This window comes from Bubalus bubalis, chromosome 12 (assembly GCF_019923935.1).
Source record: "Bubalus bubalis isolate 160015118507 breed Murrah chromosome 12, NDDB_SH_1, whole genome shotgun sequence".
Taxonomy (NCBI): Eukaryota; Metazoa; Chordata; class Mammalia; order Artiodactyla; family Bovidae; genus Bubalus; species Bubalus bubalis.
The window spans coordinates 95,415,377-95,436,162 of record NC_059168.1 but is presented as its reverse complement, the minus strand read 5'-3'; the positions used below and the strand labels follow the sequence as shown (position 1 = coordinate 95,436,162).

The following is a 20,786-nucleotide window of genomic DNA, read 5'->3' as shown; positions in this document are numbered from 1 at the left end:
TCTATGGCAGAGAGGAGAGAGTATTAGATTACAGACTCAAAGGGGTTATGAATTTCAGTCATAGCTCAACAGTTTACTGGCCATGAGTTCCTGGGCAACCCATTTAAGCTCTCTTCTTCTCATTGTAGTATGTATGTGTATTTACATATATTTGCACATATCTGCCTGCAGTGCAGGAAATAGCAGGGACGGGGGAGCCTGGTGGGCTGCCGTCTGTGCGGTTACAGAGTCTGACTCGACCGAAGTGACTTAGCAGCAGCAGCAGCAGCCCAGGTTCTGTCCCTGGGTTGGGAAGATCCCCTGGAAAAGGAGATGGCAACCCACTCCAGTACTCTTGCCTGGAGAATTCCATGGACAGAAGAGCCTGGAGGGCTACAGTCCATGGGGTCACAAAGAGTTGAACATGACTGAAGCGACTAACATTTTGCTGAAGAAGCCATGCATTTTAGGACCAGACTAAAGAAAGAGGAGCTAATGAAAGAGACCGTTAGAACAGAAAGAAGAAAGGACTACAAGATGCTGAAGAAGTGGTGAGCCAATAGGGAACCTCTAGGAAGGTGACCCTCTAAGGAGGACTGATCTGAGGACTAGAAAGTGGCTGTTGGATTTTAGGTGTCAGTAGGCATCAGTGTGGATGAATTCCATGGACAGAGGAGTCTAGTGGGCTACAGTTCATAGGGTTGTGAACAGTCGGACGTAACTGAAGTGACTTAGCACGCACACACGCTACAGGTATCAGTGATCCTAGCTAATTCACTTTAGTAAAGATGGTTGATTTGTAGAAACTTGTAAGAAAGTTCCTATGATTTGACATCTCAACTTTACATTTGAATCATCTCTCAGAAGTAGGTTTAATCATCTCCACTACATTTCTTCTCATGTTCTCCCAACTTTTTGTTGATAAGAGTTGAGGATTTTAAAAGAGAGTGAGATTAGTGTCATACTTTCAGTTTCCTCTCAAGACTTGTGAAAAGAATATGACCAGCCAATTTATAACATAGGTGCCTTTGCAAAATGTGAAATATAAGGTCATTTAGCTTATGGGCTAATTCACACAGCCCCATTTAATTTAATTCCATGGACCATTAATTTCCCATCTCTACTGACAGTAATAATGACCAAATGATATATTCAGAGTTTAAAACTAGAATCAAGCTCTGAATAGTAGAGGAATTTATCTAAAACTCTTTATAAGGTACATTAGTTAATTTTGTTTAGACTCATCATATGAGAGTTGTTTGAATATTAGCTTCTATGTTATGTTTCACTAGAAAAAGGGTGACCATGGGACTTGTCCTTTAGGAGGTTTTTTTTAAAAAACTTAAACCGTATTTTGAAAAAGCAATTGCTGTCTTTATAGCTGATACTTCATATTGGAGTGGTAGATGCTGTAAATTCTTTCAATGAAAATAGTATAGAATCTAGTCAACATTGTTCACAGCTATAAATCAGAAAATACTTGTACATTACAACTTATGTTTGGAACCTTGTTCTAATCTTTTAGACCACTTTTTTGTGCTTTTAGCCTTCATGGAGAAGTCCCTTCCCCTAAAACCATTTCCACTAAACACCTGAAATTATGTAGTCATGAAATAAAATACTGAGCTCTAATTCTGTTTTCTCCCTTAATATGATGTATTACTTAGGTTTATTAAATCTGTCAGTTTTGAAAATGCAAAAGAACTTGTAGTTAAATGCCTAGTTGAAAATTTGCCTGGAGACTTTACATGGTATCTCACAAGCACTCAAGGGTTGTCAGTTTCCCTGAAGTTAATGTTGTCTAAAGCTTTTATATAAAATACAGTCTTCCTAGCAGTAACTACTTGATAAGAGTCTTAAAGATTCTAGCAGCAATTTCAATTTAAAAATAACTTATTAGCTCTTCCTAATGCAACGTCTCACTAGAGATCCATGGAGATGTAAAAAAGATAAAACTTGGGATGAATTTAGAAACTATCAGTAGTATCTATAGTTAACCTGTTCTGTAATCTGAAATGAGTTTCTCCTTATCCTAATAGGGTAATGGGAATAAATTTAAAACTGAAGTTACTAGCTCATTCTTGTAGTATATGAAAAGTTTGGGTAGAAAAACCTTTTGCTTTTTTCCTCATTGTCTTAACATCTGGTATGTATGTATGTATGTGAAGTTGCTCAGTCGTGTCCGACTCTTTGAGACCCCATGGACTGTAGCCTACAACGCTCCTCTGTCCATGGGATTTTCCAGGCAAGAGTACTGGAGTGGATTGCCATATCCTTCTCCAGGGGATCTTCCCGACCCAGGGATTGAACCCGGGTCTCCCGCATTGTAGGCAGATGTTTTACCATCTGAGCCACCAGGGAACATCTGGTACAGAAATGCAAATCTTCTTTTACTCATTCCACTTACAGAAATTTGCCTATTATTCATATCATATAACTCTTCAAGTTTATTAGTAGGATAATGTTTATTGCAGCATTTTTATGACAGGGAAAAGCTGGAAGCAGTGTAAATGTCCATCAGGAAGAGATTGGTTGAGTAAATTGATTCATTATATACTATATTATACACAGTAAATATTGATATAATTCTATATGCATTAAAGAAACATGTGATATATTAAATTAAAAAGGCATGTTACAGAATATTATATTTAGTGTGATCCCACTTATGTAAAACAATAGAAAGACTGACATATTTAAATGTATATAGAAAATGCATTTTTAATTGTGGTTATTTCTGGGGACTAGAAGGAAAAAGCAATAAGCTATTTTTTTATTTCTTGTTTTATACACTGTATAGTATTTTTGTTTTCTAAGAGACTTATTTTCAAAATTGAAAAAAAAGAAAAAGATAAAGTCTCTCACAGATTGTTTATAAAAGTCATTCCCTTCCCCTTGTCTATGGCCATGGTTATCTCCCTCTCACACTGACACTGGGCTGGGCCATGAATTTGCTTTGGCTGATGGGACAGTACAAATATGATGCAGAGACTTGAAAAGAAAATTGCACAACAGAGCCACCCTCTGTTTTGCTACTCTTGGGATCCTTGCAACCACCCTCGTGTAAACAGAGGTAGCCTGTTTTATGATGAGAAACACGTGGCCCGGCACCCTAGCCACCTGCCAGGCTGGACATTCAAGGGAGACCATCCACTACTGACTGTCCACAGTTGCATGAGTGAGATAAGTGTACCATGCTCTAATCAGTGAGTGATTATTATTCCTTTTTGACATGAAGTGCTCTCAAGATTTCGTTGACTCTATCTGTTTGGTTTAGGTTAGCCTCCATGTACCAATAGCTAAACCTACAATATTTTGAGACACTTCCCTCTTTCTCTTGTAGACTCTGTTACAAATACCTTGAGTTTATCAGGCTTCTACAAGACAGCCAAATCCTTTGATTCTTTCCCCACATCTATTTTGTCCCTTTGAAAGAATGTACTTGGGGCCACTTTCATAAACGTTTTCACAAGCTTTCATGAAGAGGTTTTCCCCTAGGGATGAGACTGTCTTAGGTGGCATTTATAGCTATCATTTCTCAGTTGGGTCTTTTACACCTAACACATTAAAAATTGTGCTTTTCAGTATTGAAAGTTCTGGAGTTTGTGGATTTCCTCTTTTCCTTTTCAGCCCTACTTGCAGCTAGTTCTTTAGTGAGTTTATCTTTCTGGTGTTTTGTGAAGTGTGTCTAATAGCATACTGTTCCCTGGTGTATTTGTATAAACCCACAAGTTCATTAGTCACATTATCTACTTTCCAAGTTATTGCAGGCAAATGCATTTTGCCTCTGTATTATATGTTAGCCTTCAGTAACAGTTTCAATCCCAGTGCCGGTGTCCCATACATATTTCTTAGGGCAATAACTCAGTCCTGGTTCTGGTTTCTTTTTTAGCAGCTTTTCCTAAATAAGGCTGCTGTAATAACTCCAAAATTTTAGTACCTTACTAGGGATTTCTTTCTGACTCTCATGTTAAGCTACAAGTTGTCTGCAGTTCTGAGGCCCCATTAAATGTGTTTGACTCTGTGTTCCAGGCTGAAGAACCGCCTTATCTTGGTCTTAGTTCAGAGAGAAAAGTAAAAATGCTGAATCATGTAATACTTCTTATATCTTCTTCTCAGACATGTTGTAGATAACTTACATTTCATTGGCCAAAGCAAGTTATATAACCAAGCCCAAGGACAAGGATATATAGTTTCACGTTTGGGAGGGGTGGGAACAGTTGAGAACACCACCACCACCTGCATATCCACTTCTAGATTTACTCCCGAAAGCAGTGTTTTTCCAAGTGCTAGGTTCTTAGCTGAAGACAGACGTGGAAGTTAACAGTATATAAGATCACCCAAGGTCAGAGGAGAGGATCTACAGAGGAGATGAAGAATGAACTGTTAGAGGCAGGAAAGAGAAACAAGAAAGAACGTGTCCTGGACCCCCCACAATACAACTGTTTTTGCTCTAAAAATTGTAACTTTTAAAAATAAATAAGTCTGAATTGAAAATGCTTTAAATCTGTCCAGTTTGTATCATCACAAGACTTAATTTCCAAGGAGTATCTGAGTTTTAAAATTAATAGATGTTTACTTGTCATTACAGAGATTTGCCACAATATGGACAGAAGCAGTGGCAGTCGTATTTTGGAAGAACTTTTGATGTTTACACCAAACTCTGGAAATTCCAGCAGCAGCATCGGTAAAGAATTTTTAAAGTTTTTTTTTGTTAGTCACAGTTTTGACCATTACTACCTCAGTGCTTTTTATCTCTTCGTGTATCTCATTTCATCTTTGTTACCAAAAGAAAATAAATTGATTTTTTCCCCTATTTATTTAAGTTTTTCAAGTGTAATAGTATCTGACTTTTAAAGAATATCATATTTGAAATGATTCAGATTAAGTAGGTAGGCAGATTCATGATTTCATCCTGAAATAGGTATTGTTTATTGGCCAAAGCTATTGGGGGAGGGGGTTGCTTCTAATTTCCATGAACGTAGCTCAGAGAAGTTTATTTTTGTATTTCAGTATACTCTAAATAGACACTTTATAAATGGTTTTTGAATTTGAGTGCTTATGTTAAAATCTCATGAAAAATTCATGAATTTCAGTTTATGTACTCAAAATTCCATGATGAACTGGGTGATACTCTATCCTGTGAAATTAACACATTTGGTTATTTTTGAAATTTATAGTCTCTCATTTCTATTTTCTTATCTCCTATGTAAAACAGACAAGTCTTGGATAATCGATACGGCTTGAAGCGGTGGCAAATAGGGGAAATTGCTTCTAAGATTGGGCAGCTATACTACCATTATTAGTAAGTGAACTGCAAATGGGAAAAATAAAGCGTTCTCTGGATTTAAACACAGCATGCAGAAGTATGCATGAGTACATATCCAGTAGGAGGGAAAGCGGACGAGTTACACTTGAAATTCTAATAGTTCAGATCATCTTGATTAAGACAGCATTTTAAAGTGACCTTCCATAATCAAAGTGACATTATTTGCTTCAAAGGCTCATCTTCCAAACAGTTCATTTGGTCAGATTCATTTGTAAACTTAAAGGAGTATGACCTTTGGTTTTAGATAAGAAAAATACTAAATGAATTTATGGTTCTTAATGGCTTCACTTGAATCTTGATCCTTTCCGGAGACATAACATAACTGGTATGTTTGTTTGAATGAGTGGTTTTCAGGAGGATACTTTAAAACCAATCCTTGTATGCTATGTCTGAAAGGTACATGAAGTCAATAAAGATATTTTGACTACATCTGTATAGTCCCACCCATGTGTCAATGAAAGAAGAGAGCTCCATTTAGGATCCAGACATCGCATTATCATTAAGTTGTATCAGGCATTTCACAAAAGGCTTGGACCATTTGTAGTTTAGTTGGCCAGAAAATTCCTTCCTCTTCCTGTCTTTTGGCATGCCACTCAGATTCCCACCATTAAAATCACTTTTCCTGGTAGAATGTTTTCTTAAGAAATCCATTGTAAAACTAGTGATGTTATTGTGTGTAACTATGTGCTGTGCTTAGTCACTCAGTCATGTCCAACTCTTTGCACCCCCATGGACTATATAGCCTGCCAGGCTCCTCTGTCCATGGTGATTCTCCAGGCAAGAATACTGGAGTGGGTTGCCATGCCCTCCTCTAGGGAATCTCCCCAACCCAGGGATTGAACCCAGGTCTTCCACATTACAGGTAGATTCTTTACCGTCTGAGCCACCAGGGAATCCCAAGAATACGGGATTGGGTAGCCTAATGCCTTCTCCAGCAGATCTTCCCAACCCAGGAACTGAACCGGGGTCTTCTGCATTGAAGGTGGATTCTTTACCAGCTGAGCTACCAACTATACTTCAATTAAAAAAAAAAAACAAACTAGAAATGTTGAATAAAAAATTCAACTTATCAGCATCCTATGAAGATTAACACGGATCAGGGTCCATTTGTCAGTCCACTGGTCCCAGGCCTTTAATCCCAGGAAAGATTTAAGTGAGTAGAATGCTGTTTGGAGAAGCCCTTCGAAGAATGAGAATAATGTGTACTTTGGGTTGCTATCAAAAAAGGCTTGGGAGCAGAGGGGAGGTATTTTTTTTTTTTAATTATAATTATTATTCTTTTCATACATCTTATGGGTAATATGATTATTGCTTTGGTGATTCAAATCTAGTGTAGTCGTTCCCATCCCTTCCAGTAGAGGAAGAGAGGAGTAACAAAACAAGTATTTATCATGGTGAAGAGTCTGAGACACTGTCATACTTAAGATTTTCTTTCTCTCTCATAGCCTACGCACATCTGAGACCAGCTATCTGAATGAGGCTTTCTCCTTCTATTCTGCAATCAGACAGAGATCTTACTATTCTCAAGTCAATAAAGAGGACAGGTATGCACCTACTGTTTTAGAAAGAGGAAGATAAAGCACTGAAACTTTTTAGTGTGTGGAAATTAGGCAGAAAAGCACACATTTGTTTATAACTTTTATTCATTTAATGGGCTTTATTGAGTGCCTGCTATATATGAGGCCTTCTTAAGCATATGGAAGTGTGTTACCTAAAAGCAGTAAATATCATGGATGTTGTGAGAGATGTCACAATACCAGGGTAGGGTCAGAGCCCAAAGAAGGGTGGGTTATTTCTTTATCAGAGATTGGGGTCACATGAAGTTTCATAGAAAAGAAACAGCTCCAAAATGAGGCTTAGCTGATACCTTTGTTCTGTAGCCTATATCATCTTAGTTTGTATACATTCAAAACCTATTGGAAACTGCCACATAGGGACTAAAGAAAAATGTATAATGGTGTTTGATTTTTCTTTTATAAATCCAATACCATTTTACAGTCATGTAGCTTCACTGTTATGGAAAAAAAATCATGTTAAAGTTATTCATCCCCACTTATTATGTGTCCGGCTTGGGTTGGAGAAGAAAATGAAAAGAAGCTGGACAGTCATCTTTTTTAGATGATTACCTTTTCATGGGAGTCTCAGACACATTTGGGGGTACAGGTAGATTCAGATGAGGATAGAGTTGTTGAAATCAGGAATCTGCTGGAGAATCTTTGTTGCTAGGATTCAAGAATTGTTGAAAGATCTGAATATTCTCCCTACTCCCAGTAACAGAACTCACAGTCATTATCTAAGTGAAAAGATTGTATTCTGTTAGAAAAAGAATAAAATGTAGTTTTGACATTTTTCTAGAGACTACTTTGTGGTTGGCTGTCATAAGCTTTCCAGCTAAATAGCAACATTTTGGGGAAAGCCCCACTCTGGTAAATCCCCTTCATTCCCTTGCAAATCTTGTTCCGACTTGTCTGGAGAAATTTGCTTGAAACAAGGTATGTAGACGCTGAATTCTACATTTTCCCCCAAGGTTTTTTTGGCTTTGCCTTCATGAAATTGCATCAGTTACTTTTCTTTCAGAATTTCTTATGGCTTGCTTCACATATTTTCACTACAGATACATTTCTTCCAAGTCCCTTTTTTTTTTTTGCATTCATGTTATATAATTTCTCTGAATTCTTGGTGAGATAAATTATCTCTCAAAAATACAGAAGGGGTATGTAACACTTTATTGAGTGAAAAATACATATAAGCAAAGAACTATTTTAAGCAATAGTAAAATACCTTGTATAATTCACTTTTATGCATTTTCTAATTTGACACAAGGGAAATTGGTCTTAGGTCCCTTGGCTTAAAACCCAATAGTTTGACTTAATAAAATCACTTACTGTCCTAAGAGCAAACCAGCCCATATGACTTGTTTCTCTGTGCTGCCTCCTAGAGCTGGGCAGATGAACTGAGCTAGAATCGTTTGGAACCAGGACGATGAAATCTCTTAGGCTCAGAATCAAACTAACTTAGAATCAAAGGCCACTTCAGTATATAAAATCTTGATTTTGTTCCCTGTACTTTAGGAAGGAGTTTGTTCAGTTCGTAAAATTGGTTGTTTCTTAGTTCACACAGGGCTGGGGGGCCATCAAGGTAGCAGTTGGTGACAGCTGCTAAAACCAACAGCTGGTAGATTAACACTAAAGAAGAAAGTAGTCCACAGTTTCACTGTTGCTTTAAGAGGCATCTCTCCTCCAGAGGTCAAGTTCTCCCTGCATTGTCTCAGTACCGAAGGAATATGTCAAAGCCAGGAGGAGTGGTACGTTCCACCGATCAGCACGGTGACTGCCTGTCACCAAATACAAACAGCTCTCAGAATGTCTCTGTTCCACGGCCTGTCCTGTTGAGTGTAGGAGACGTTTGCACATAATCACTTGTCCGAGCTGTAAGCCCCAGTGGTTATGAAGGACGAAGGCTGAACCTGATTAGAGTTAAGATATGGAGAAGGTGAAGTTTCTGAGCGTACAGAGGCTGGAGGGAGACGTTGCAGTCTCGAAAAACAATTTCTCAGGCAGATGTGTCAAGAGTCAGCATCTTACAATTAGGGGTCCTAGCAGGTTGGACAAGGCTGCAATTCTGGCATGCCAGAAGGACTTTGTCATAGAGAATCTTGATGGCCCCTCTGGCAGTGACAGTACTGGAGTTTTGTTTGATAGTGGAAAATGTGGATCTGAACTTGAAAACTTGGCCGCATCCCAGTCTTGATGCTTATGAGGAGGACTTGATGTGGACCCTTCCCAGTGAGATTCACATGAGGACTTCTTCTGCAGCAGGCAGGGCTGGGGGCCGTCATTCAAGTTTTCAGGCTTGATAGGATTGCCTCTCAAGTGTATTGAGTGGATGACCTCGTATTTTCCTGCCTACTGTCTTCTCGTCTTCCTATTTATAGTCTTAATATAAACATTACTCTCTCTGGGAAGCCTTCTCTCACCAAGATCCAGTCCTGTGGGCTCAAATAGCATGTTTTGTTTCTCCTATTGATGCTGCCAAAATCTTGACTTTCTCTGCCCTCTGAAGCCGAATTAAAAAAATATGGAGACAGAGTTTGGAGGAAATAGAAAGGTGGCTTAAAATCCTCAGCCAGCCTAGGGGAGAACACAGTAGGCTTCTGCCTCCAGAACTGTGTCATTCCCCCGCCCCGTGAAGAATCTGGGGCAGAAAAGCAAATTTAGTTACAGGCTGCAGATTAGGAATGGTTAAAATAAAAACTAGGTGTGACCAGGCCTGCTCCCTCTTCTCTTTCTTCATTCTCAGGGAAGAAAAGAAAAACGCATTCCTCTTCTTTTCCTTTTCACTGCAGCGCTATCATTGTAATATTTAAGTATTTATCTGTCTCCTCTATATTTTACATACGTTTCTGTCTATAAGATCTGTGAGGAAGGGACTATGATATCGTTTCTTTTTTTAATAATTTTAATCTACTATTTAACATGGTACGTGGTGCATCTAAGTTTCAGTAGATAGTTGTTGAATAAATTAATGTATGAATGAACAATGTAATGAATCATTGGTAAAAAATGTATTTAAAAACTATAGATTATATGAAACAGTGTTTATAACTGTGCAAAACAGGACCAAAAGAGTTTAAAAACTATCAGAAAGTTAGAAAAATCAAGTCACATAATTTTGTTTTTAATCTAATGAATAATTTTCCTTTTATCTACCACAGACCTGAGTTGGTAGTTAAGAAGCTACGATACTATGCAAGATTTATAGTAGTTTGTCTTCTTCTCAACAAAATGGATGTTGTGAAGGATCTGGTAAAGGTAAATGTATTTTAATTAAAATCTTGTTTTCTAATTATTTTTTGGTAATTTTGTTTTTTTAAATAGATAAGGTTAAAATAATTTTGATAATCTAAATCATTACAACTTTCAGAGCATGGTAACTTCTGACAAGGGTAATGACAAAAAATTTTTGCAGCTCTCTTCATGTTTCAAACACACTTACCAGAGATAATTGTATTAATTTCTTGCTTTTGTCCCCTCAGCTCATTTTACATTTCATCATTCATTAATGAATGGTTGGCAAATGCAAACAAAAGTTAAAATATGTAGTTTAAGATAAAATAATTGAAAAATTAGGTTAAGAACAAGTACAGAATGTTTTATAAAGGTGTTGTGTGAATGAATTTTGGTTATTCCTTCTTTTAGTATGTCTTCTTCATTCTGTCCTTCATTAATTCAGGTAATCAGAGTTAACTGCATTCTACATTCACTTAATATATGTAATTATTCCTTGCTACGTTCTGGTTACACTCTGTATTCAGTTAGTGATTTCAGTGGCATACGTCTTGATTTTTTTGGTGCTTAAGTATAACATGCTAGTTTTTTTTAATTGAAGTGCAGTTGATTTACAGTATTGTCTTATTTTCAGGTATAAAGCAGAGGGATTCAGTATAACATGCTAGTGTTTTGGTTTTTTTTTTAATGAAGTATAGTTAATTTACTGTATTGTGTTAGCTTCAGGTATCTAGCAAAGTGATTCAGTATAACGTGCTAGTTTTGACAAACTTTCTTCCTGTATCGCCAGTTACTAATAGGACTGTTTCCAAAAGAAACAGTATGATATTAATCCAAAGAATTTATGTTCATTTTTTTAATGTTAAAAATTGGGGGGTTTACCTTTAAGAGTTTCTTTTTAATAAAGTCATTGCTGATTAGCACTGAGTAGTGTGTGTCACTAGGTCTCTATGAAGATCTTATTGATGTGTATCATTTTGGAATTTTTGATTTTGAAGCAAGTTCATGTAATTTTCACTCTTTGTTTTGGTTGTAATTGGTACTGTATATTGATAATAATCAAACTTCTTAACTATAACAGTTTCCATCAGGATTATAGTACAATATAGCCATCTTTTATGTTTTTTTCCTGTAACCATTTTTCCTTTGTGATACTGTGAAATCAGGAACTGTCAGATGAAATTGAAGATTATACTCACCGCTTTAATACTGAAGATCAAGTGGAATGGAACCTGGTACTTCAAGAAGTAGCAGCTTTCATTGAGGTCAGTTCTTGGCAAGAAAGGTTGTCAGAATTATTTAAGTAAATGCATATGTGGTGTACATATTTATTTGTATATGTAAAAAAGAAGGAATAATTTCTTACATTGATGTTTTGTCTTGGCTATAAACCACTTACAGTATTGCTTGTTCTCCAGGCGGACCCTGTAATGGTATTAAATGATGATAATACCATTGTTATCACATCTAATCGCCTTGCTGAAACAGGAGCCCCATTGCTGGAACAAGGCATGATTGTGGGACAGTTGTCTCTGGCTGATGCACTCATTATTGGTAATTGTAATAACCAGGTAAAGAATTGTGAAGGAATTATGCTTAAAATTCACCTTAAAAAATAGCACTTTTGATTGTTACAGAATTATGATTTCCTTGTAAATATCCTAACATCTGTTCAATACCTGGTTGGAGAACTTAATCCCAGAAGACCGCCCAAACTCCCCAAAAATTAAAACCTTGCCTACATAAAGTTCTGTAGAAGTATTATTTAATATGAAAAAGGATACAATTTTTTTTGTTTGTTTGTTTTTGTTTTTTTGCCATGCCATGTGGCTTGTGAGAATCTTAGTTCTCCAACTAGTGATTGAAATCAGGGCCTCAGCTATGAGAGCTCTGAGTCCTAAACTCTGGACTGCCAGGGTATTCCCAGGATACAGACTTAAACATTATGTAGTGCCAAAACGTAATAAAGTGATTTTAAAATAGGCCATGGTCGTACTTCAGCCTCATTGTTTTGCCAACAGCCAGCATGTTTTATGGGATATAATATAGGTCTCTGTGTTTACATGCCTGCTTTTTAAAAGAAAAAGAAAAAAATCTGCCTGTGGAGGGACTTCCCTGGTGGTCCAAGTGGTTAAGATCTGCACTTCCACTTCAATACCTGGTTGGGAAAGATCCCTCATGCAGTGTGGTGTGCCAGAAAAAAAACTGGAAATTGATGGATTAATAGATAGGACAAGATGTTACAAAGCAAATATAAAGAAATGCTAACGTTATAGAGTCTGGCTATTGAGCATTTGGGTGTCACTGTATAATTTTTTTCAACTTTCTATCTTTTAAATTTTTTCATAATACAATGCTGGAGAATAAAGTATCCAGTATCATCAGGTACATATGAAAGTCAAAAGTAACAATGTGATCGAACACTTTAAGGTCTGTGTACTACATTAACGGTCAGACTTGTTTTCCTTGCAGGTTAAGTTCAGTGAACTAACTGTTGATATGTTCCGGATGTTACAAGCCCTGGAAAGGGAGCCAATGAATTTAGCTTCCCAGATGAATAAACCAGGAATGCAGGTGATTTTTCTCCCTACATTTGCAGTTTGCTGCTTCTGTTCCTCATCAGTTCATTTCAGTTCAGTCTCTCAGTCGTGTCCGACTCTTTGCGACCCCATGAATCGCAGCGCGCCAGGCCTCCCTGTCCATCATCAACTCCCGGAGTTCACTCAGACTCGTGTCCATCGAGTCAGTGATGCCATCCAGCCATCTCATCCTCTGTCGTCCCCTTCTCCTCCTGCCCCCAATCCCTCCCAGCATCAGAGTCTTTTCCAATGAGTCAACTCTTCGCCCAAGGTGGCCAAAGTACTGGCATCATTCCTTCCAAAGAAACCCCAGGGCTGATCTCCTTCAGAATGGATGGTTGGATCTCCTTGCAGTCCATGGAATGCTGTTATTCAGCAAATGCCACGAGTGTGAATAAAGAACTCTGATGAGACACAGGAGAGAAAGATCAGCATAATGACAGTTTTAAAAAAAGATATTTGATAAAGAGGAGGGTAAAAATAGACATCGATAATCCACATGTCAAGTGTGTTTTGTATAGTCATTCCTCTGTATCCATGAGGCATTGGTTCTAGGAACCCTCTGGATACCAAAACTTTCAGGTGTTCAAGTCCCTCATATAAAGTTTTTGCATAATGTTACATATAACCTATACACATCCTCCCATATACATTGAATCATTTCTAGATTACTTATAACATCTAACAGAATGTAAATTATATGTAAATACCTGTAAATACAATGTAAATGTTATGTATATAGTTGCTGGTGCACAGCAAATTCAAGTTTTGATTTTTGGAACTTCCTGGAAAATATTTTTCAAATATTTTTGATCTGTGGTGGGGTGAATCCATGGATGCAGAACCTATGGATGCAGAAGACCAACTGTGTTTGCATTGTTTTCTGTGTGTAAATATAGGAATCAGCTGACAAGCCTACCAGGCGAGAAAACCCCCACAAGTATCTGCTCTACAAGCCAACCTTCAGCCAACTATACACTTTCTTAGCAGCATCTTTTAAGGTATATATCATCCAGTACTTCCTACTATGTAAGGGAAAAATATGGCTTAAGTGGAACCTGAGAGTCACTCTTCTCTCGAATATTTGAGTCAAGAATTTAGGAGAAATATGAAAATGAAAACTGCCTTTAAAGTATCCTAATCATAGCTATTTTTGGAGTAGAAATTGCATATGACATTAGGAATGATCCCTACCATTAATTAATGAGAATATTGATTAATTATCATTCTACTTCATCTGGATTTTTCTTCCTCAGCTGCTTAGGCCTAACAGTCAGTGCAGAACTGAAAAGCAGGAGCAGATTGTGTAGGTGTGTTCCAAATTCAGGCTACTCTGGGAAACATTTTGGTCATCTGAAAGAACCACGGAGTAGGGGATTCCGCTCAGTTTGTATAGAGAAAGGCACAGACGGAAGCTTGTCTTTTAGACCTGTAGTCGGGATCTTTATGTCTCTGATTTAAGTTTTCAGAGAACATTCTTTAAATGATGTTTTTGAAGCAGAGAATATCTTCAAAAGTTTGGGCCATAGTTACAGATAAATAATGAATGTCTGCTGTGTAGACAATTGCAAGTTGGAAGTAAGAAGAATGATTTTTCTCTTGAAGAAGACCATAACACGTTAAATTAGGTCCTTGTTTCCCCACCACTTGATCGTGTATTTGTTTCCGGCCGTGCTGTGTCTTTGTCGTCGCACGGACTTCTCTCTGCTTGCAGGGAGCAGGGGCTACTGTCTAGTGGGGTGCTCGGGCTTCTCACTGCGGTGACCTTTCTTCTTGCGGAGCACAGGCTCTGGAGGGCACGGGCCCAGTAGTTGTGGTTAGAGGGACAAGTGGCATTCAGCCACCCAAGATTGAGCAATAACAGGTCTGTGACGCCCTTAGATGTCCGGGGCTGCACGCGCACTACACTGACTGGCTCAGCGTGTGCCTACCCTATGCTGGCAGGCGTGGGCAACCCGTTGAACCCCATTCATGATGGGATCAGGGATTGCAGTTATTCCCCATGAATGATGAATTCCCAGTAAGTGCGGGTCATAAGCTTGCGTTGATTAAGTCCCTGCCCTTTGTACACACCGCCCGTCGCTACTACCGATTGGATGGTTTAATAAGCCCCCGGGTTTAGTTGCGTGTGGAATCTTCCCAAACCAGGGATCAAACCTGTGTCTCTTGCATTGACAGGTGGATTCTTTACCTGTGAGCCTCCAGGGAAGCCCTCCTCACAACTTTAAAATGTCACGAACTTTCAATGAAACTGTTGTTTTCTGTTTGTCGTTTTGTATGTGTGATTTTCTTTCATTTCAGGAGCTGCCTGCCAATAGCGTGCTTCTGATTTACCTGTCAGCCACTGGCGTTTTCCCCACAGGTCGTTCTGATAGTGAAGGTACAATAAAGGAATGCTCCCTGTTGTGAGCAGGGCTTGAATTCTCTTTATTTTCTACAAGGCGATGGCCTGTAGCCCACGAACCGTCTCACGCTTTCTAGAGAGGCTCCTAAATTTGAAACTTGGTCTATTTGCTGAATTGGCAGTCTTGTAGATACCTATTTTATTTGCTGAAGTCTTATACATGAAATTTAAAAAATCATCAGTAAATTCACATGCTGCATACATATGTCGCTAACAAATTTGCTAAAAGCAAACATATATATATATATTATACAGGGACTAACCAATTACTGCTTCACATCATTGAATCTTTCTGAGCCTTTTGTGCGTTAGAGAATCTGGTCGGAGGCTTCACTGTGGCTGACAGTCTTGTAGAAATCAGTGCACTTTTGTACCTGTGAAAGTTCAAGTCCTTGACATGATTTTGTTTTGTGTCCTTTCTTTGGTCTTACCAATTCAATCTGTAGAATATTGGGATGCTATTTCAGAATACAACCATGAAATGGTCCAGAACATATGAGTTTAGAATATATGAAATTGGTCGAAATTGATGAGTAACTTGGAAGTCAACAAGGCAGTTAAATCTTTATCTGGACAGAAATTTTTTTCTTAACATCCTTAGCATTTTCCTCCTCATTTGTTTGTTGAAATTTGCATTCCTTTATACAGTGCATGTCCCTGCCATCTTCCTTGCATGACCTACAGATCCTCTTAAAGTGTTAAAATGAAAACAAAACAAAATAAATCTCAGTATTTTCACTGCAGTAGTTTTTTAAGGGATAAAGCATAACATTAATATTAAAAGTGTTGCAAAATCATGAACTAATTTTTTGGTAATGAAGTTAATGATTTTATTTGTAAATAATTATTTCCATGTCTTATAACATGGCATTAAATCAAATATTCTGCACCCCCACCTATCATGTTGATATCTCTTATTTTGCTTTTTTCAAAGTACAGTAGGTACTAACTGAACGGGCCTTTGAGAGAGATTTTTTCTCACATCTCATACTTGCTGTTCCATTTACACAAGAGTTTAACTAACTGATAGCACCAGTGGGAAAAGGCTAATTCCTGAACTGGAATTACAGTGGTTGATAAAATAGTAATGATAATGAATTTTCCCCCTACACTGATATTTGACAGTTCTTTTCTTACATGAAGTTTTTGTCAATGAGCATTTTCAAGTCGTATTCAAAGATTCCCCTACATTTTACAATTAGTGACTCACTTAAAATTAAATTTAAGAAATCATTGAACTTTGGTCTCCCACATTGCAGGCAGTCTTTACGGTCTGAGCCACCAAGGAAGCCCTAAAATGATATTTTAAAAAATCATTAGGACTTCATTCTGCAACTCTTTTATCTAAGTAATTTTATTTGTTGAACTTGAGATTTTAATTTTGCTTGTAATGAAAAGATCATTTTGAACATCCCAGATCTCCATCGCTTTTTTTTTTAACCCAGAATAATGGAATACAGTAGATTTTTGTTTTGTTTCTCATTATTATCTGAAGAACTAATGACAATGATCTTTTAAAATGCTGAAACAGGCAACATGCTGAAATATTTAAATTCGGTGTTAAATTGAAGTGTTAAATTTTAAATTAATAAAAAATTTTAAAATTATCTTCCACTTGTATCAGTGAGAGATTCACCCGGTACCTTTGTATTTGAACATCATATTAGTGTTACTTTCCAACTGAAGTCTAGGATTCTTCCCTTCTGTTTTTATAGGTCCTTATGATTTTGGAGGGGTACTTACTAATAGTAACCGAGATATTATAAATGGAGATGCCATCCACAAACGAAATCAGTCCCACAAGGAAATGCATTGGTATGTATTCAGGTGTCTTTCCCTATTATAAAAATTAAAGTTATATCTTAAGTGAAGTGGGGACTGTTTTCTAGTACTAGAAATGTCCCCTCGGACAACTGTTCATAACACTTATCTGGATTCCAGCAATATTTCAGGCTCTGGCTATCTTAGGCATTTAGAATTGTTGGCTTATATTTAAAAAATTTTTATTGCCTATTTGTTACATGTCAGGCATCATTAAGTCACTGGAGATCTATTCATTCAAGTTGGAAGAGGCAATAAATATGTACATAAATAATAACTCAGGACATGATCCATGTTAATATCAACATAAACATTTTAACATAAGATTCTGTTATAAACCTTATAAGGTTCTGGTATAATACAGCAAAACTGAAGTTAGCTGTATGATTTCAGGTAAATTTCATCATGAATGTTTGCTCAACACATTCACTGCTTGGGCTGTTTTTGGCTCTAGGATTTCTCTAGCTGAGAGATAGCAATTTTATTATAGAGGAAACTGGACTTGCTTGAAACTGTGTTTCTAATAACACTTTACATAAAAACATAGCTCTTTAAATTAAAGAGTGGCTAAGGAAGAGCAGAGAGGGAAATGTTTCAATTATTATACATGTAATAGTGAAAGATTCCCCAAGCCATGTGTTGGTGCTATAGTTGACCTTACTTGTAAGTGATTTATATTAGAAAAACCTGTATTTGAGATATATTGGGGTTTGATGATACTGCTCATTGACACATCATTTTGTATATTTACATTTACATTAATATTTATACACATACATGCATTGTCCGCTAACCCTGGGAAAGAGCATGCACACCAATATTGTGATCTAAAGAAGTGACCCTCAAATGCATGTTACTGGACTTTGGGTCCAGTAGTTCTTCCGTGGACCAGTGAATCTGTATCTATAACAAGCACCCCAGCTGATTCCAACGCAAATGTTCAGAGGAAATGTAGGCAATAATAAGGGGGGAGCCGTCACTTACTGTCTGCAAAATTGAGATATAGCTTAAAATAGCAGTCCCAAACCTTTTCAGCACTAGGGACAGGTTTTGTGGAAGACAGTTTTTCCACGACACAGGGTGGGGGAGATGGATTTTGGATGATTCAAGCGTATTACATGCATTGTGCACTTTATTTTTATTATTATTATAATATCAGCTCCAACTCAGATCATTAGGCATTAGATCCCAGAGTTTGGGGACCCGTGGCTTAAAACATTAAAAATATTTAAATTGGATATGGATTTTGAAAGACTCATTGAACTAGAAATCTGGTTGTGTTAAATGGCAACCCACTCCAGTCCTCTTGCCTAGAAATTCCATGGACTGAGGAGCCTGATAGGCTACAGTCCATGGGGTCGCAAAGAGTAGGACACGACTGAGCCACTTCACTTTCACCTGTTTTTAGGAGGAACTTTTAAAAATATTAGATAAGTCCCTAAATGCTGACTTCTGAGATTTTCATGTGTGTTTAATCCATGTTTAAATGTATAGACTTCTCTTTAGCTTGAATATTCTCTTCTAAAAATACTTATTTATTATTCATCTGGCTGTGTCAGGTCTTCTTGCAGCAAGCAGAAGCATTCATTGTGAGACGTAGGCGTCTCTCTGGTTGTGGCTTGTGGGCTCTAGCAGGCAGGCTCAGCAGTTTAGCACAAGGACTTAGTTGACCTGTGGCATGTGGGATCTTAGTTCTTTGACCAGGGGTCAGAGCCACGTCCTCTGCATTGGAAGGCGGATTCTTAACCACTGGACCACCAGGGAAGTCCCTAGCTTGAATATTCTTGAATAATTATTATGTCTTTTTTTTTTTTTTCTTTTTCCCCCAAATAAAACTGCTTACTTGTCTACCCCAATAAATACAGACTTTTTTGGTCTTCTACTTAATTAACCTTTGTTTTTCTCTCAGTGCTGTGATGAAAAAGAGATGTGAGTAGACCAAACTGAAGAATAAGATTTCTGAGGCTCGGCCGATAGAGTAGTACAGTCATTCACTGTTCCCGTCGTTGTTGTTTCCCCAGCCTCCATCCTGGAGACCTCTACCCCTTCACAAGGAAGCCGCTGTTCATCATTGTCGATTCATCCAACAGTGTTGCTTACAAGGTAAGTTCCGCACACTCCATCGCACGTTAGACGCTACGGCACCACCCAGAGGTAACCAGCCTGAACATGTGCCTTTTTATTTTGCTTTATTTTATTTAATTTTACACAATTTGTATTTAGTCTTTCTTTTCTTTTGAGGTTGTGCATGCTAGTCAGGATCTGGTGCTATGACTAGAAACAAGAAGAAAACGCATGAATGGACACTCAGTGGAAACTAATAAATCCTCCTGCAGGAAAAAAATATGCAAGATTTCCAAGATCTCTGGTGGGAGGTTTATTTTTGTTATATAATGCAGAATAATTTTCTTTTTTAGAGGTGGAAGTATATGGGCAAATTTTCTTTTCCAGTTTTCATACTTTTTCCCCTCTACACACTGAGCTACTATAGTTTAAGTGAAATTTCTATCCCATGTTATGTAGTTAGAGTCACTGAATATCTACACAGATTGTTTTAGATGCACTTAATTTATTTATTTATTTTTTAATTTGTGACAGTAAGTGAACAATAATGACCCTGGATGCTGAAATAAGTAGCAGGGACCAAATGTGAAAATTCCTTGTTTTGTATTTTGCTGTTGAAACAGGTTTTCAGTGGTTGTGTAAAGAATGGCAGCAGCAAGACCCTTTAAAGTTGCATGTTATAATTCAAACTATAGTATTTTACAGGAAAATGAAAACAAGAGCTTTTGGAGTCCTTTGTATGTAGTTAGAATATTTCATTAGTGGTCAGTATGCTCAGAAATACGCTAGAAACACTGATATGCCAATCAAAGTTATTTCTTTTGTGGGTATTCATATAAATAAATGGAGAAGCAAACATTAATAGGTTTATATCAGAGGAGCAGTAGAAATGTCTGCTAGCCAAGAAAGCCGACCCAATGCTTACGTTTTCCATCGAATTTTCATGCTTAGTTTCACTTTTTAAAGTCTGAATTCCAGGAGCATCCAATCCGCCCTAAATTGCTCAGCATGTTTCCTGCTACCCATTTCATCCAGTTTAACATTACAGCGTTTGGTTTTTAGGAAAATTAGCCATGTACTTTCTTAATCGTGCGTGTGCTGTTGTCATTTTTTTATGTTTTTGAGAGAGTGGTAAGTTGCTGAAGGAAAAGGTTTATTCACTACCCCAATTAAACATATAAGCCAGAGGAGTCCAAGCCTTTTGTGTCTACAAAATGTGTTCAAAAAAGTGTTCTGTGTCTTTGTCAATGAAAAGGAGTCATTTGCTTCAGTTTAATAATGTAACAGAGTATGTTGATGCACCAGATCAAGTGAATTGCTTACTATGATCTAATGTGCATTTAAACTATTTTAGCAGTCTGTTAATTTCTACTTAATTTAATTGGACATTATTTGATACCATCTTTTATAATCTCAAGAATATCATTCATGTTATGTACCTGTTCGTTCCAGTGTCGTTTGGATGTAGAATGAGTATTGGATGTTGATTGTTAAAAAACACCACTGTGCATAATTGGAATTATATATCATGATTTGATTCTAGATTTCTATATCCTTAGCCCCAGGATAACAGTGGAATAATGGAAAGATTTTTGTGTTTGTTTGGTGTTGATGGCACATGCACTATTACTCCTCTAAAAAATTAAATTATCGAGAACAAACTGATGATTAGAAATGAAATGGGGAGCCCATATACAGTGGGCAAATCAGAGTCTTAACCAATGGACTGCCAGGAAAGTCCTGTACAATGGTTTTAACAGCTAAGCCACACAGTAAAGTTTTTCTTTCCTGTGCAACTTTCTACTTTGCCTGGAGCAAATAAT

General features: G+C 37.4%; 1 protein-coding gene across 8 annotated transcripts in view; it reads left to right on the top strand.

The window, feature by feature from the left end:
- SCAI (suppressor of cancer cell invasion) overlaps window positions 1–20,786 on the top strand; it is a 128,995-nt gene that overhangs the window by 73,193 nt on the left and 35,016 nt on the right. For all 8 annotated transcript variants that reach the window (XM_006049271.4, XM_025261664.3, XM_006049272.4 and 5 more), the window contains 11 exons: window positions 4,571–4,666; window positions 5,198–5,284; window positions 6,754–6,852; window positions 10,023–10,119; window positions 11,262–11,360; window positions 11,514–11,666; window positions 12,568–12,669; window positions 13,574–13,675; window positions 14,976–15,054; window positions 16,794–16,893; window positions 18,921–19,002. In XM_006049271.4, the coding sequence (XP_006049333.2) occupies window positions 4,571–4,666; window positions 5,198–5,284; window positions 6,754–6,852; window positions 10,023–10,119; window positions 11,262–11,360; window positions 11,514–11,666; window positions 12,568–12,669; window positions 13,574–13,675; window positions 14,976–15,054; window positions 16,794–16,893; window positions 18,921–19,002 (1,096 nt within the window). The remainder of the gene's footprint in view (window positions 1–4,570; window positions 4,667–5,197; window positions 5,285–6,753; window positions 6,853–10,022; window positions 10,120–11,261; window positions 11,361–11,513; window positions 11,667–12,567; window positions 12,670–13,573; window positions 13,676–14,975; window positions 15,055–16,793; window positions 16,894–18,920; window positions 19,003–20,786) is intronic.